The sequence below is a fragment of the Ochotona curzoniae genome, unplaced genomic scaffold (genome assembly GCF_017591425.1).
Source record: "Ochotona curzoniae isolate NIBS_2020 unplaced genomic scaffold, NIBS_Ocur_1.0 contig_430, whole genome shotgun sequence".
NCBI classification, from domain to species: Eukaryota; Metazoa; Chordata; class Mammalia; order Lagomorpha; family Ochotonidae; genus Ochotona; species Ochotona curzoniae.
In genome coordinates this window covers 15,279,173-15,296,583 of record NW_024466219.1, presented here as the reverse complement: position 1 = coordinate 15,296,583, position 17,411 = coordinate 15,279,173, and the positions used below count along the sequence as shown (strand labels likewise).

At 45.7% G+C, this 17,411-nt stretch overlaps 1 protein-coding gene across 1 annotated transcript in view; it reads left to right on the top strand.

Moving 5' to 3' along the window:
• LEMD1 (LEM domain containing 1) overlaps positions 1–17,192 on the top strand; it is a 29,349-nt gene extending 12,157 nt beyond the window's left edge. The window contains exons 5-7 of the mRNA XM_040985270.1: positions 1,309–1,380; positions 15,849–15,925; positions 16,762–17,192. Of these exons, the coding sequence (XP_040841204.1) occupies positions 1,309–1,380; positions 15,849–15,925; positions 16,762–16,951 (339 nt within the window). The 3' untranslated portion in view covers positions 16,952–17,192. The remainder of the gene's footprint in view (positions 1–1,308; positions 1,381–15,848; positions 15,926–16,761) is intronic.
• Positions 17,193–17,411: the final 219 nt, after the last annotated feature.

Sequence of the window (17,411 nt, the reverse complement as noted above, 5' to 3'; positions counted from 1 at the left end):
ATGAGGTCATGACTGCTAGGCTTTACATCAGACAGGACTAGAAAACAGGTGCATAAATCTATGACCTGGTAGCCATCCAGTCTACATTTTTATGGATGTATAGATAGATGTATACTGCATAATGGCATTTCAATAAAGCCATTCGACTATGGATTGCCCCGATGCTGGTGGCCCCCTGAAGTGACATTGTCTAGTGATGTCTTGTGTAAGTGCACTTTGTGACATTGACAGAACAGAATCATCCAACAACACTTTCTTAAAATACGGCCCTTTCATTGAGCAGCTCGCATCTGTCTATAAAATTAAAACTCAGAAGTTCATTTTGCTCTGCAATTACAATGGTGCATTTCCATGTTCTTTGTTTCCCTTCCAACATTGGTTCTCCAACAGGGATTCCATTGTCCTCCATGTGTTTATGCTTTTGCTCCATTTGCTAGTTGTTTCAGCATCACCAGTGTCCCAGTCACCATAGCCACCTCCTCTGCACAATTGCCATTACTGCCTCCTTGACCGCTGAATGTGCCAGTACTGCCATGTGGTCCTCCCCACTTTGCCCCCTTCCCTGAGCACACACTAAAGCCTCATGTTGCTCTCATCCCAACTACTCTAGGTCTCAACCACCAGGCTCCTCCAAGTTACCACAACCTTATCATCCAATTTCTTCGGCTTCCAGATGTGATGATGGGTGTGGAGTCCTGTCATCCCTGCTTTGCTTTCTAAGCTGTGGGGCACACTGATACCCCAGGGGAGGAAGGGACAAGAAGGAACCCTTTATGACTCCTTTTCACTTCCAGTTCTTAGGTTTGTTACCACATCTTTGGGTCTCAACTCTCAAAGGCTTTTTCCTCTCTCTTCTCAATTTTTAGTAAGATGTCTTAGAGACTTGCAAGCAGCATGTGTGGAGTCTAACCCAAACACTCCATCAGAGCCCAGTAAGACAAGAAGAGGCTGTGTATAAAGACGACAACTAGATGGGTAGTAGGACCAGTGTATTAAGGCTTTAGCAGAGCTCATGTTGAACAACTCCACAACAGTTTCTTCATTGAAAAACATCCTTCTTCCCTGTAGGCACTGTACACTGTAGACGGGGCCAAGTGTGGAGTAAATTACATATTTGCTAACTACTTAATAAGCCCTTTCTCCCATCTTTGACACATGCTAATGGGAGCTAAATGCCATCTCTACAAGGAACCTAATTTCACATTCCTCCTGTAAAAACACTGACCACCTAGTAGAAACACACTGGGTGTGCTCCGTGATCCGCGTGTCATATCTGATTGATGATGTGTTGATTTCTTTGTGTCACAGAACCCAGTTTGTGAAAAGCAAGAACAGCAAGAGGACGACTCCGAGTATAACAATTTCAAGGTGATCATAAAGGTAAACTTGCTTATTGTCATGGGGCCGAATTATGAGCGGGGTAGTCTGCTTCCATAGGAAAAACATGACTCTGTATATAAAACTCATTCTTCCCTTCTCTTTCGTCTGGAAAGGCACCCTGCCTGGAGCTAAGCTATCATTTGCTTTATGACGAGATGTGTGTCTCCATTCTAGGAGAACAGCTTCCTGTCGTTCTTCCCACACAGGCAGCCATGAGTTTATTTAAATCCCTTGGGTCTCATCAAGATTTTGTGAGCATCTCACAGCATTCATTACAACTCATGCGTCCAGGCGTGACTTATTACAGAGAATTATTGATCACATAATTTCCTCTCTGAAAGACTTCTTGGAGAAGGTTCTATGCTTCACCTGACAGATGAAGGAAAGGACAGAGGGGAAACAGCGGGCCTGAGACAACTCGGAGGATTGGAAGAGAAACTGAACATAAAATTCCAGGTCCCCCAACTTTCCTTTTGTTGCCCTCTGTTACATCAAATGACCTAGAGGGAGGGAAAACAACCATGCCTCTAAGTGGTGAAATAGCACCCCCCAGTGTTCTTCCATGGCATCGCAAAAAGACCTGACGGAAAGTTGGGGATGATTTTGACATTGTTTTGTCATGACAGTGAACTTTCTAATCATACTCAAGAGCCACAATACAGAAATCGGCACAGCTGGAAATGGACAGACACTCTTGCAGCTAGGTAGCTTGAATTTGTCTGAGTGGAGAAAAAATATTTTAATCTGGTGGCCTCTGACATTTGCTTGTAAAATATATCATGCATCGGGCCCGGCGCGGTGGCGCAAGTGGTTAAAGGTCCTCACCTCGCACGCCCGGGATCCCATATGGGCGCCGGTTCTAATCCCGGCAGCCCCGCTTCCCTTCCAGCTCCCTGCCTGTGGCCTGGGAAAGCAGTCGAGGACAGCCCAAAGCTTTGGGAACCTGCACCCACGTGGGAGACCCAAAAGAGGCTCCTGGCTTCGGATCGGCATAGTATCGGCCCGTTGCGCTCACTTGGGGAGTGAATCATCGGACGGAAGATCTTCCTCTCTGTCTCTCCTCTCTGTATATCCGCCTTTCCAATGAAAAAAATAATAAAAATAAATCTTTAAAAAAAATATATCATGCATCTGAAAAGGAATAAGGAATTGCACGGAGTAGTTGGATTCCCACCTGAGAGATTAAAAAATTAGTCATTGCTGGATCAGTCAGAGGCCCCAAAATATCCCTTCTGGGTTGTAGGTTCACCCCTTTTCCTTCTTGAATTCCCTACTGATCACAGTGTAAGCTTCTCAACGTCCCTGTTTTGTGCAGTGTTGTTGGGGAAAGGGGAGGCTTCATCCAAAATTTGTATTGGTTCATGCCTTCTCACGTGTATACAGAATTATAGTGAGGTGTCTATTCATTATCTTCCTTGGATAGTTAGATTGTTTCCAAGTTTTCTTTGCATAATAATGTTGTGATGAACTTTGTAACACTGATCCAGTGTGTACAGGTGCAAAAATGTTTCCCTGACTGCACAGATGTACAAGTTTTTTGGGGGGGAGGATTGTGGAATTGCAGGCTGCAGGTGGCTTCAGTTTCTCAAAGTGGCTGCGCCCTTTTAAGTTCTATCATGAATACCTTTAGAGCGCCATTGTTCTCAGACTTGATCAAGATTTAGTAGTACCGGACTTAACTTTTTGTCAATATGGTGGGTGTAAAATGGCGTTTATGACTGTAATTTCCATTTCTCTTATTATTAATAAGATTGGGCATCTTTTCACACGTTTGCAGCCCAGTTGTGTCTCTGTGCCTGTTAAATGCCTGTTCTTACCGTTTGCCCATTTTTATTAGATTGCCTTCCTCTGGTGAATGGGTAGGTGTTTGTTATATATCACAGATGTCAGTCATTTGTAGGTCATGTCTTTTAGTAGTTTGAATTTTCTCCTTATGCTTTCTCCTTATGCCTCTTTAACTATACTTCCTGAAGCATTTATTTTGAAGTCATTTCAAACTCATAGGAAGTTTCAAACAAAAAAGATTGTATGCATGGTCTTTATCCAGATCCACCAATTGGGGGCAGCTTTCCACATCTGTTTTTGAATTTTATCTGTCTTTTTTCTTGGACTACGTAAAATTAAATTTCAGACATTATAATCTTTTACTCTCTTCCCCAAATTTCAGTATTTACGTCTTAGAATAACAACATAAAGAAATTCACTTACAGGGCCCAGCATTGTGGCATAGTAAGTTAAGCCACTGCCTGCTAGCAGTTCAAATTCTGGCTGCTCCGCTCCAATCCAGCTTCCTGTTAATGCACCTGAGAAAGCAATGCAAGATGGTCCAACTGCTTGGGCTCCTGTATTGATACGGGAGACCAGGATAAAAATCGAGGCTCTTGGTTTGGATCCAGCCCAGTTCCTGCTGTTGTAACCATTTGGGAAGATTCATTCTCTCTCTCTCTCTCTCTCTCTCTCTCTCTCTCTCTCTCTCTCTCCTTCTCTCTCTCTAACTCCACATTCCAAATAAACAAACAAGCCTTTTACTCAAAAGAAAGAAAGGAATTTACATACACGGCTCCAATACAATAATAAGAGTCAGGAATGTTAAAAACTGAGATGAAGGGCCCGGCATGGTAGCCTGGAGGTTAAAGTCCTCATCTTGCATGCACTGAGATCTCATATGGGCACTGGTTCTAGTCCCAGCAGCCCCACTTCCCATCCAGCTCCCTGCTTGTGTCCTAGGAAGACAATCAAGGACAGCCCAAAGCCTTGGGACCCTGCACCTATGTGGAAGACCAAGAAGAAGCTCCTGGCTCCTAGCTTCAGATTGGCTCAGCTCTGACTGTTGCAGTCACTTGGAGAGTAAATCAATGGATGGAAGATCTTCCTTTCTGTCTCTCTCCTTCTCTGTATATCTGATTTTCCAAGGAAGATGAGTAAATCTTTAAAAAAAAAAAAAGCCGAGATGAAATTAATGTTATATAAAACTGTTTAAAATGTTGTGATAACACCACTTCTTATCTTAGTTCCAAGACATTTAATCACTTCAAAATAAAAGCCCATTGAGAAACCATTTCCCTCTACCCCTCACCTACTGCAAATATCAATCTATTTTTAATTTCAATGACTTCTGGAATGTTTATAGAAATGAGATAATTTAAGAGGTGACATTTTGTATCTGACTTCTTTCATTTAGCACAGAATCTTGTTGTTGCCTCCATGTTATCACATGTATTTGTGTCAGCATCGCGTTGCTTTTTGTGGCTGAGTAATGTTCATTGAATGTAGACACCACAATTTGCTTGCTCATCCATCCAGTGATGCATTTAGGTTGTTTCCATCTTTGAGCACGTGAATAGCGCTACTAGACACTTGTGTTCAAGTATGTGAGTCTCTAACCTCAGGTCTTTTTGAAATACACCTGTAAGAGGGATTGCTGGGTCACAGGACGACTGTATAGGTCACTTTTTTGGAAGAACAAGCCGATCCTTCTTCCACTGTGACTGCATCATTGAACATTCCTACCCGCAGGTTATGAGGGCTCTGACTCCTCCACATCCTTGTATGGAGTTCCCAGGACTGGGCCAGGTCCGGAATTCAGTCTAAGTGTCCCACCCGGGGAAAAAGGAGGCAAGCCCAGCCACACTGGTATCCCGCCAGCAGTTGTTTCTGGTGGCCGTCGTACCAAGTGAGGAGCCACAGCTCACTGTGGCGTCTGTCGGCATTTTTCCTAATGACTGACTATCCTGTGGATGTTTCTGTGGGCTTCGTGACCACTTGCCTTTCCACACATTCTTTGCCCATTTTTAGACTGCAATTTGTTGTTGCTGTTGAATTGTAAGAGCTTTTTCTTTTGTTCTGGATTATAGATACATAATGTGCTAGCTGTTTTCGATACTCCTATTTTGCCTTTTCACTTTCTCAATGATTCTTCTGATGCACAAAAGTTTTCAGATGTTCAATTTTTTTTTTTTTATTGTAAAGTCAGATATACAGAGAGGAGGAGAGACAGAGAAGATCTTCTGTCCGATGATTCTCTCCTTAAGTGACCACAATGGCTGGTGCTGCACCGATCTGAAGCCAGGAACCAGGAACTACCGCCAGGTCTCCCACACAGGTGCCAAGGCTTTGGGCCATGCCTGACTGCTTTCCCAGGCCACAAGCAGGGAGCTGGATGGGAAGCAGGGCTGCTGGGTAAGAACAGGCGACCATATGGGATCCCAGCGCGTTCAAAGCGAGGACTTCAGCTGCTAGGCCACCTCGCTGGGCCCAGAGGTTCAATTTTGATGTGTCTTGGCACAGCTCTCTTTGGGTTTATTCTAACTGAGATTCAATTTTTTGAACCTGTACAGGGGTGTGTGTGTATGAGTACACACATGGGCAAGTTTGGGCCATTTTCAGCCATTCTTTCTTTCCATATGGCTTCTCAGCCCCATCTCATTCTCTCGTTTGGTGACTCTGAAGACACAAACTCCAGGTCTTCTGTTGCTGTTGTGTAAACCCTGAGATTGTTTGTTTTCCTTTTATCTGTTTTCTCTCTCTTGCACAGTGTGGGTGATTGATGCTGATCTAGCCTCACCTTTATTGATCATTTTCTTCTGTGTTTTAATTTCTGTCATTGAGCTCTGGTAGAAAGCTTGCTTGCTTCTGAGGTTGTATGCTTTCTCCTACCATTTACACTTGATTTGTCTTTACGTATTCTGCTGCTCTGCACAGTTTCCATTCGTCTCAAACATGCTCATTTTCCTCCCTAAGGCATCTCGTGATGTGTGCTTTAAACCCTGGTGAGATGATGCCAATGTTCACGACATCTTGGAGTTGATGTCTGTTCTTCATCTTTTCTCACTCAAGTTATGAGTTCCCAAATGTTGTCTTTTGAAATATAATTTTTTTTAAATTTTGAAAACCACCAAATATATTCTGCTTGTTTTTTTAAGATTTATTTTATTATTTTTTTTATTACAAAGTCAGATATACAAAGAGGAAGAGAGATAGAGAGGAAGTGGAGCTGCTGAGATTAGAACTGGTGACCATATGGGATCCTGGCGCATTCAAGGCAAGGACCTTAGCCTCTAGGCCACACCACCAGGCCCTGAAAATATAATTTTAAAAGATTTATCTTATTTGTAGGAAAGGCAGATTTAGTGAAAGGGAAAGACTCTTGCCTTCCATCTCCTGGGCCACTCCCCCAAAGGACGACGATAGTCAGAGGTGGGCTGGGCCGAAGCCAGGAGTTCCATCAGCTTGGGTGGCAGGGCCCAAGCACTTGGGCCATCTTGAGCTGCTTTCCCAGTGATATTAGCAGGTGAGCTGGATCAGAAGTGAAGCAGCCAGGACTAGAACCAGCATTCATGAGGGATGCTGGCATCCTAAGCAGTGGCTTCATCCACTGCAACACAATGCCACAATGATGGCTCTCAAATGTTGCTAAGCCTTTCATTTCAGCAACTCTGCCCTGACTCCAATTTCTTACTTGGGACAACCCAGATACACGTGTTGGGGTGAGGTTACCTCTTTTCTGCTGGGTTGGCAGAGGCTCCTGTGGACTCCTGTGTCACCACCCCAGTGGAGGGCAGGAGGGCCCACATCCAGGAGGGGAAGTACAGGTTCCAGACTGCTTGGAGTGGAGACAGACTATCTGGATACAGAAGTGCTGCGGGTGTCCAGAGGTTTCCATCTTGTTAGGCTGCCCCTCTGCTAGTCCTTTGGGTTTCCCTGGAGTGTTGTAGTGGTTGCCTCTGTTGAAGTTTCCAGGTCACTAACTTCTCCAGCTCCTAGGCCTGGATAAGGAAGGTAAAAAGAGTACCTGGGGAGCTCACCATTATCTTGTCTTGGGTCCCAAGGACCCCAGCCCTCCTCTCCACCTGTAGGAGATATTGTAATACCCAGAGGCGAACATTTTGACTGCACTTACGCACCCACACTCCATAGTGAAGCACCTTCTTTCTGGTCCTGGCTGGGGCTCCTGACTCCAGCTTCCTGCTTTGCAGACCCTGGGAGGCAACAGCAATGGCTCAAGTGATTGGATTTCTGTCACTCAGCCCTACTTCCTGTGCCACCCCTACGCCAGAGCACCTGCGAATGAACTGGGGGAAGACAGGGTGCTGTCTCTTTCTCTGCCTCTCAAATGAAACGAAGTAACTCAATAGAAGGCCTGGGATTTAGTCCTGAACTGGGAGAAGTGCATCTACCCCACACAGCTCCCAGTCCATTCTGAGCAGTGCATCCGGTTCTTCCCATCTGCAGTGTTTTGATCTGCTTGACTTGTCATCTAGCAAGTTCCATGCATACGGCTCTTCAAAGCACTTGTGGGGAAATGGAATTAAGTGGTACACCTAGTTTTGAAATCTGGGCATCGTGTTTTATCATACATATTTTCCAGGAACTTTGTGAACATCCCTCATCTGTGGATATGTTTAAATTTGGGTATTTTATCTCCTTCATATTCATTGAAATCTTTAATGTTCTTTAATGAAGCTTATAATTTTCCCAGTGAAGATCATGCTTATCTCTTGTCAGCTTTGTCACTGGGCAGGCTTGTAATTTTGTTGCTATTGGAAGTAATACCCTTTTTAAAAATTTATAGTTTAAATGAGTCTTGCTGGTTTATGGAAATGATGTTGACTTTTGTATATTGATATGATAATAGTGAGCTCTTTGCAATTATAATAATTTTTCTGAAGACTCTTTTGTAGCCTGGTTTCTATGCCTTTTATTCCTTCTTGTTTTACTGTGCTGGCTGGGATATTTTTGTGATCATATTGAGTACAGGTGATAATTATGGGTGCTTTTTTACCTGGCCCTAATTTTTAAGGAAATATTTTGAGATCTTACCTTTGAACATGACTTTTTGTGAGGTTTGAAAAACCTGTTTTGGCCAAGTTGAGGGAGTTTCAATTCTATTCTGGTTACTAGGAGACTTTTCCTTTCCTTTGTCATCAGAAATAGAGTTTAGCCTCCCTTTTATCAATGTGGTGCGGTGTGCTCAATTAATTCAAGATCATTATTTAGTTTAAAAGAACACAGTCTTTAAGATGAAAGCTTTATTAAATCAAGACTAATGAAGCAAGAGTCTGATCTTATTGTATAATCTTTTATTAACAGAATCACTTTCAGCCAATAAAGGGATCTGAGGTTGACTCTGTCCTATATAAAGGGATTTTATCCTGCTTGTAAACAGGTCCTAACAGCCCATTTGGTTTGACATTTGTTTTTTAAAAAAGGTCAGATTCTATATGCAACCCCCTTTTTAAAATGGCATTAAAGAGGCAGAGTGATTGAGACATGTCTCCAGTTCTGGGGCAAAGCTGCCTCCTCACTACCATGGGAAGAAATCCAGGAAAATTGACAGGAAACAGCATGTGGGCTTGGAACTCAGTACCCTCCCCGGGCTGCTGGCTCCATCACAGGTGTCACTCAGTACCCTCCCTGGGCTGCTGGCCCCATCACAGGTGTCACTCAGTACCCTCCCTGGGCTGCTGGCCCCATCACAGGTGTCACTCAGTACCCTCCCTGGGCTGCAGGTCTACTATTGCAGGTGTCATTCAGCTAGTGTAACAAGGCATCTTCCAAAAGTTCACAGAAATGCACAACTTCGGTGTTTTCTGCACAAAAATGAACTTATATATACTCTGAAGTTCATTTCTTTGTTTTGATTTCAAAGGCAGAGAGCGGTGATCTTTCATTCCCTGGTTCACTCACCCCAAATGTTTACAACCAAAGCCAGGAGGCAGGAACCCCACCTGAGTCTTCATGTGGGTGACAGGGACTCAACTCCCTGAGCCGTCCTCTGCTACCTCTCAGGATGTGCTGGATGGGAAGTGAATCCCAAGCACTCCAATATGGACTGCAGGCATCTCAAGCAGCAGGTTAATCCACTCTGCCACAATATCTGCCCCTGAATTTCTCTTTTAATTTCACTTTCCATGCCCTTTAAACTTTTTTTTGGTTCTCTTTTTATTTATTTAGAAGAGTGATAGAGAAACAGAGTTCCTCTGTCCACTGATTCACTCCCCACTATAGCCAGCCCAGGCCAAAGTCAGGAGCCTGGAATTTAACCCAGGTGTCCAGCGTGGCTGGCAGGGACCCAAGTACCTGAGCTTTGGCTGCTGCCTTCCTGGATGCGCATTAGGACAAAACTGGACCAGAAGTCGAAGAGTGACTCAAACTCAGACACTCTGATAGATACAGGATGGAGGCAGGCATGCCAAGTCATGCCCTTAACTGTCTCAGTGATGCCTGCCCACTTTCCACATGCTTTCTGAACTGTCTTTGTATAATTCTGAAAGTCCACATTTCTCTTAAGACAGTAATGACTTCTGACAAGGTAGATCATCTTTCATAAACGAAGTAGCATCTTTGGTGCAGAAGGATTTAATGAGAATACAAACTAATTTTGGTTCTTTCTGGCTCTGAGTATTAGCCCAGTGGTCTGAGGTTAACTAGAAAATAATGCAGTGTGACATAATACCCCCCACACAACTCTCTTGCAAGTTCAATATGGGCTAACACAAATGGGCTGGAATCTGTACAAAATCTGAGGGAGAGGCCACGTCATCTGAAACACTTCAGAATAGAAGGGATGCCTCCCAGTGTGGCTTCCACAGGAAATCAGGGACTTCTTCATTCATGGCTTACTGAACACAGTTTCCAGAATGTGCTGTGACATGTTTTCAACAGGGCCTTGGTCTGATCGCTACTCTTTTGATTGTGTGACCTGGGGGCACGCAGCTTAGCTCCCCAAGGCTTTATTTCCTCATCCATAAAACTATGACCTTAATGGTTTCTTCCTAGAGTTGTTAGTAAGAGCCAGTGAATGCTTGGGATAGAAGACTGTAAGAATATAATGTTTTTTCCACTGATTTTTAATTATTTGAGGAGCAGAGGTAGAGAGAGGGAGATGGAGAGAGTCTGTTGATCACCCTGCTAAATGTCTGCAATGACCAAGATTGTAAGACTGTCATACCATCACATTTCCACTCTGTCCCATTGTCACACTCTCATGCTGCCATGGCCCTTGGCTAAGCAAAATTTTCCCCACCCCCACTGGAAGGGGAGGCAGAAGAGGTGAAGAACAGCCTCTGGGGGTTGCGCTCAGCCTCTGATGTGAGGTAAAGGAACAAGGTGCCCTGGTGTTGGAGGGTTCTGAGTCTCAGGGCTTGGCCAGCAACCCAGGCCTGTGTGCCTGAGTGCCTTGGAGGTGGGTCTATGTGCCCTTGGTGGACACTGGCGAGTACCAGACAAGGCCTCCTATGCGGGCTGTGTGCTGACAGGGGTCAGACACTCCCCAGGCTGGGTTCTAAACCTGAGGAACCTGAGTCCACAGCCCCATTTTTCACAGATCAGGGGTTCTAGAAGCAGAGTCCAGGGTGTTTCACTAGCTGCTCTGTTGCCTCCTCCAGCCTCCCCTCCAGGTCCTGTATGCCTCAACCTTCCCTCTGTGAAGTGGGCATAAGGAAAGTGCCTTCCTCATAAGGTAGCTCTGAGGATTCAAAGAGCTTCCCACAGGGCCTGGCATCCTGGGAAGTGTCAGCTGGAGTTGGGGAGACCCTCGTGATTTTTGTATGGGCACATCTGACTCTGATGGTCACTATGGACAACAGTGACCCTGTAAGATGCTTGCCCCGAGTACCAGGGGCATGATGAAGAAGTTGAAGAAGCAGAAGGAGCCACAGTCCCTTAGCGCCAGGCTCTGGCTGCTTGGTGTCATGTAGCAACCAGCCTTGGGTGCAGGGAGAGGAGGCAAGGTTGTTATGCCTCCTCCGGGTGCTGTTTTACCCTCCCTGAGCCATCGCTCTAGTGAAAACCAGTATTTTTTTGTTTCATTGTGGGTGTTGCTTATAGTGCAAATCACATCTCAACAGCATTAAAGCAAGCTTTTTAAAGTTTAGCTATAAATCTATTCCAAGTACACCACTTGAAGCAAAAATCTGTTTTTGTTTTGGTTTTTGTTTGTTTTTCTCTAGTTTTTTTTCCTCCAGTGCATGTTTACACTGAACATCTCTGTGCCCATGCAATTTTATAATGTAAACTTGATCTACAACCCTTTTCTTGCCATATAGACGCTTTTTAAAAGCTGTATTTATTTTTATTGGAAGGCAAATAGAGAGAAGGAGAGACAGAGAAGAAGATCTTCCATCCGATGATTCACTCCCCAAGTGATCACAATGGCTGGAGCTGAGCCGATCCAAAGTCAGCAGCCAAGAGCTTCTTCTGGGTCTCCAGAAGATTTATTTATTTAAAAGGAAGTGTGAGCAATTGAAAGAGAGAAAGCGAGAGAGAAAGAGAGGTCTTTCATCTAGTAGTTCACTTCACAAATGCTGGGACAGGCTGAAGCCAGTTGTTAGGCACTCCATCCAGTTCTCCCACGTGGGGGGCAGGAACTCAAGTATGTGGGCAAAATCCAGGCGCATTAGCAAGAAGCTGGATTGGGTGTAGAGGTGGGATTCGGTCCTAGGCACTCCAGTATGGCCTCATAAATATCAGGTTAATCCACTGTGCCCCAGTGGGTTAACCATATAGTCATTACAAGTATGCTATCTAGTCGTTACAAGTATGATCTTCATCATTGATGGCTGCCGTGGCAAATGGATGGATCCTAATTGCTCCCTTTTTGGAAATCAAAATGTCCACTGTTTACATATTGTGGGAAGACTCTGTATATGAATGATAGTGAAGAAAAAAAGGAGAAAAGGAAAGAAACTAAAAGACGTTCACTCCTGGCGACCGGAAGGAAAGGTCAGGAGGAAGCACGGGTTGCCCTGAGAGCCGTGGAATCACCCCCTCTGCTACCGCCTTCTACCCCACAGGTGTTGCTTTCTTGTGGCTTTTTAAGTGTAAGAGAATTAGCTAGAGAGAAACTACAAGGCGAGGCTATGTGGAAGCTCATGAGGCTGTTGTTCCCTGCTGCATAAGCTTCAACTTTTACATAAGCTAATAGATTGACATAAATAAGAATTGCACACACAACACTCCCCAGCCCCTTGGGAAGAATTAGGGCCGCCTCTCGGTAAGGAAGCAGCCACTAGCCACCAGCCCCTGAGGCACCCTTCTGGGTTCAGTTTGCAGTGGCTGTTCCTCAAGAACCTTCAGTTCAGTCTTCCAGAGAATGGTGGTGGACAGGGTGCATGAGTCTACTGGTAACACAGGTGGCATCTGCAACTTCCCTCCGAGATGCCCTCACTGGGGAGGAGCCGGAGCAGGCCACGTCCCCTCCACTCTGCCTGGACTGTCCATTAGGAACTGCTGATATGCCCTACTGGACAGGTGTTCTGCTGGTATCCTAACAACATCCTTGCTGTAGACCCAAGTCCATTGTCCTCTCCGTGGCTCTCTGACCCAGGCAGGTGCCCCGGCTCTTCTCCTTCCAACTCACCTTTCACACAGCTTGTCTAGTCTCTCCCAGGGGTGCCATCAGCACGCTCCTTAGGAAAGTTCTGGAGTCAATCAGTCCTTTCTCCCATTTGCCGCCTCTGCCTGCATGGCAGATGCAAAAGTGTCCTCTTATATTCGGGCATCCTGGGACCCTAGGAAGGGGGCAGGCAGAGAAAACAGTGGCCCTAAATGTTAGGTACTGTAGCTTGACAGATGGTTGGACAAGGGAAGAAGGAAGCCTGTGCAGAATGCTGGGTAAACAATCATGCTGCTGTGAGCTGGTGAGGGTAGGGAGCGTGTGCCACCGTCCCTTCTGATGCCTTCGCAGCTGGCACCGGCCTGGAACTCAGCAGATGTTTGCTGAATGAATGAGTAAAATTTAGGCTTAATCAAGCATACATTAGCATACATTAATGCATTCATTAGGGCTAAAGTAATAGAGAACAGAGGGGTGACCTATGTAGATGAGAGAGCTTTCCCATGGGGGCAGAAGTTTGGCCTCATCTTTAAGACCCTGTGTGAGCCACCTGCATCCCCAACACAGTGCCTGGGTTGCAGTTCCTGTCCCACTTGCACACCAGCTTCCCACTAATGCACATCATCCTGGAGGGCAGCAGGTGATTTCAGCCCCTGGGCCCCACGTGGGAGACCCAGATGGAGTGAGTTCCTGGTTCCTGCCTTCAACCTGGCCCATTTGGGGAGCGAACCAGTGGATGAAGATCTGTTTGTCTGCTTCTCTGTCTTGCAGGAGGGAAATAAGTTTTAGAAACTGAAGGATGTTGAGGAGCCCGCTGCAGGGGTTGGAGCACAGCACTTTCCACTGATGATACTGTGACCTTGGGAGGGACTTGATCTGTCTATGCTGTAGGCTGTTCTCCCAAAAGGGAGCAGTAAAAGTGCCTCCTCAGGAGAGTGGCAGAGGGCAGGACGCCTCGAGAGTGGGGCCTGGTACCTGTAACACGTGCTTACCGAGCTTGTCAAATACCCCAGCCTCACGCTCCTAGGGTGCTCCCACTGGACACGACAGGCTTTTGAAGAAGATAAAGCCTGGACGTTAAATTTGAACAATTAACAAAAGGTAGATGTGGAAGCAGGGGAAAGCAGTATGAAATTAATCACAATGATCATTATCACAACCATTTCTGCTAATACTTGTTGATCACTTCTGGTGCACCTGCAGATGTTTTGAGCCATATTGCCTGTATTAAGTCCCCGTGTCTTCTACCTCACAAGGAGTCTTTTTCAATTCCGTGAAAAAACCTAACAACATGATCTGGATAGATAGATGGATGGATAGATAGATAGATAGACAGATAAATAGATAGATAGATATGTGTATGTATATATACATATGTGTGTAAATATATACATAATATGTTATAAGTACATATATGTTTTTAAAGGGCAAAGAAAACCCTGTGGTCCTTACTTCTGTTTTTCTTACTCGGCAATATTTTTTTTTCTAAAATTATTTGCTCATCCTTGCTCTTGTCCAATTTGTTGTCTTAAGCTACTTCCTTCTTTGTATGAAAATGCATATACACGTGAAAAAGCCCTGCACAATCAGCGAATTCAGTCAGCAGAAGGTTGCTACATAGGATCAGAATGTCCCTCTTGCTCAGGAGCCCTACTGACCAGGCTCCTGTTATTCTTGTATAAGTTGTTGAAGTTCAGAACCTAAGACTCCTTGAAACTTGGATGTTTGGCTCATTATTGAATAAAAGTGAACTTGAACTTTAATATATTTATTAGGTATTCTTATTTTAAAGAAATAACAGGGCCCGGCGCGGTGGCGCAAGTGGTTGTTTCTCGTCTTGCACACCCAGGATCCCATATGGGCGCCGGTTCTATCCCGGCGGCCCCACTTCCCTTCCAGTTCCCTGCCTGTGGCCCAGGAAAGCAGTCGAGGACGGCCCAAAGCTTTGGAACCCTGCACCTGCGTGGGAGACCCGGAAGAGGCTCCTGGCTTCGGATTGGCATAGCATCGGCCGTTGCGCTTACTTAGGGAGTGAATCATCGGACAGAAGATCTTCCTCTCTGTCTCTCCTCTCTGTATATCTGCCTTTCCAATAAAAAAAAATAATAAAAATAAATCTTTTAAAAAAAAAAAAAAGAAAGAAAGAACAGCAATGGTCAGAGCTGAGCCGATCCAAAGCCAAGAACCAAGAGCTTCCTCTGGGTTTCCCACATATGTGCAAGGGCCCAAGGACTTGAGCCATTCTCCACTGCTTTCCCAGACAATAAAAGAGCAGAATGGGAAGTGAAACAGCCAAGAAAGGATGGGATGCCGATGCCACAGGCAGAGGGTTAGTCTACTATGCCACCTCACTCGCTCTAAACTTTTTAAACAACCATGTGGCAGGGTTTTTAAAAAATGTTATTTATCTGAAAGGCAGTGTCAGACAGGGAAAAATTAGAGACCTTTTCATCTGTGATTCACTTCCTAAATGCCCATAAAGTCATTTCCCGGGAACTCTCTCTGGGTCTCCAATGTGAAGGGCGGGAACCTGGGTGCCTGGCCATCGTCTGCTCTGTCCCAGATGCTTTAGCAGGAAGCTGGATAGGAAGCAGAAGCAGGGTTCAATCCCAGAGGCACTCTGATAAGGCATCCCGAGCAGCAGCTTCACAGGAGTGACATAAGCTCAGCCCTTCCACTGAAACTTTGTGTTGGGAAGTGCAAGTGAATAATTCAACCTGATATGCCCACAGCTCTTACTGAGCTACAGTTTAGGTGATTTTTTTTCTGGGGCAAAGAAGTCTGGCCATGAGTTTCGGTGTGGCAGGTTAAGCACCCCTTGGTATCAAAGTGCTGAGTGAGAGTCCCTGCTGCTCTGTTTCTGACCCTGCCTTCCCAGAAATGCACACCCTGGCAGGTAGCAGGTGTTGGTTCCAGTGCTTGAGCCCCTCCCATCCGTGTGAAAGACCTGCGTGGATCTGTGGGCTCTGAGCGTTGGCCCACCCTGGCTTTGGGGGGCATTTGAAGGATAAACCCACAAGTGGAATTCTGTCTCCGTTTCTCTCTGCTTTTCAAGTGGATGAAGAAAAAGTATTTAAAACAGCAGCCCCATCCAGGGTTCTTGGTGAGATTCAAATTCCTCTCTGTTTGCTAGAGACCCGAGGCTCCTGCGGGCAAAACAAAAGCTCGAGAAGGAGGCTGCCTGGCTCACAAGCTTCCCAAAGGCATAAGGTAATGCTTTTTTTCCCTGCATTTGAAGACATTAATGTTCTCACGTTCTGTCAGTCCCCAGGAATCCCGCCTGGACCACCTCACTCGTCTGAAAGTGAGGTCTCCAACTGAATTCACACGCAGAGAGTTCTCATTTGCACGTGGGTGCTGAACTCAGTGGTTTCATAGGAACAGAAAGTGGAAGAGGGACCACCAGAGGCTGGGCAAGAGGGTTAGAAAGAGATCATTGTTGTGGCGAACACAATATTAAGGGAGCAAGATTTGGTGCTGGATAGTGCAGCCAGGGCGGCTGTCATGAACAATCCATTTTGTGTTTCACATTAGCTAGGAGAAAGGCTCTTGAATGATCTCCACAGGCAGAAATGATAAATGGTGCTGAAGATGCCAATTGCCCCAATCTCATCATGCCACACATGTGCCAAGCCTCTGGGTATTGCAATGTCACAGTCTAGCCCAGAATTATGTACTGTTTTTGTGCCGAGGAGATGGAGCCTTCTGAAAAGCTCCCTAACTTCTGAATGAACTCCCACAAGAGCCCTTTTAAATGCAAAATGAGTAGGTTGCAAAAGGACCAGTGTCTAGCCCTGAGTTTATACCTGTGCCAAAGGGGGTGGGGGAGCACCTGGGCAGGTGAGGGAATCAACAAGGTCCCTAAGCCTGGCGCTGTGCCAAAGTGGAGGGTAATGGTAAATAGATCCTGTGTGGGATAGAGAAGTGTCATTCCTGGTGAGATCAGCATGGGCTTCATGTGTGTAGTGGGCTGTCACTAAAGCCACAGCATTAGCTGAGACAGATAGGAGCTGCCACAGCCCTCAGAGCCACGCGTGTTTTCACAGGTATGCTGCAAGGCCCTCTGATAACAGAGTCCCCAGATGCAAGGCTGGGTGTGTCGTCAGAAAGCCCTGTGCAGCGGACCCGAGTGCTGGCCTCGGGCTCCCCCTGGGTCTGAAGCTGGCGGTGCTTGGCATTTTCATCATTGTGCTGTTCGTCTACATCACTGTGGAGAAGAAGCCGATCTTTGGCTAAACACTTAGCAGCAAGAGCAATGCCCCAAGCAAAGAGATCCCCCAGCGGTTCCACTCAAGGAGCTGGCCTGGCCCTGGAGCCTGCCCCAGCCCCTTGTTGCTTGCACAAACAGGCATCTGGCCCCGGTGAGGTGGGAAGAACAAGGGAGAAGCATTGTGTTAAGAGCATGGCTGTTAGGAAACCCCCCAAGTTATGTAGGCCATCATTAAAAGCATTTCCCCCTTACAGCACACTCCTCAAATGGAAGCTCCACCCAGTATTTTTCTTTCTTTCTTTTTTTAAACAGCAGGTTTCCCCATATTTATACATGAACCAGCCTACTTGTGTGGAGCATAGAGCAAAGAGAAAAATTGTATTCCCAGTAAAACATGTCTAACAGCACAAACAATGGTGACCTTACTTGGCTTGATATGGTAAAGTGAGAGTAATTTGGACATAGCATCCTTATGATTGTGCCATC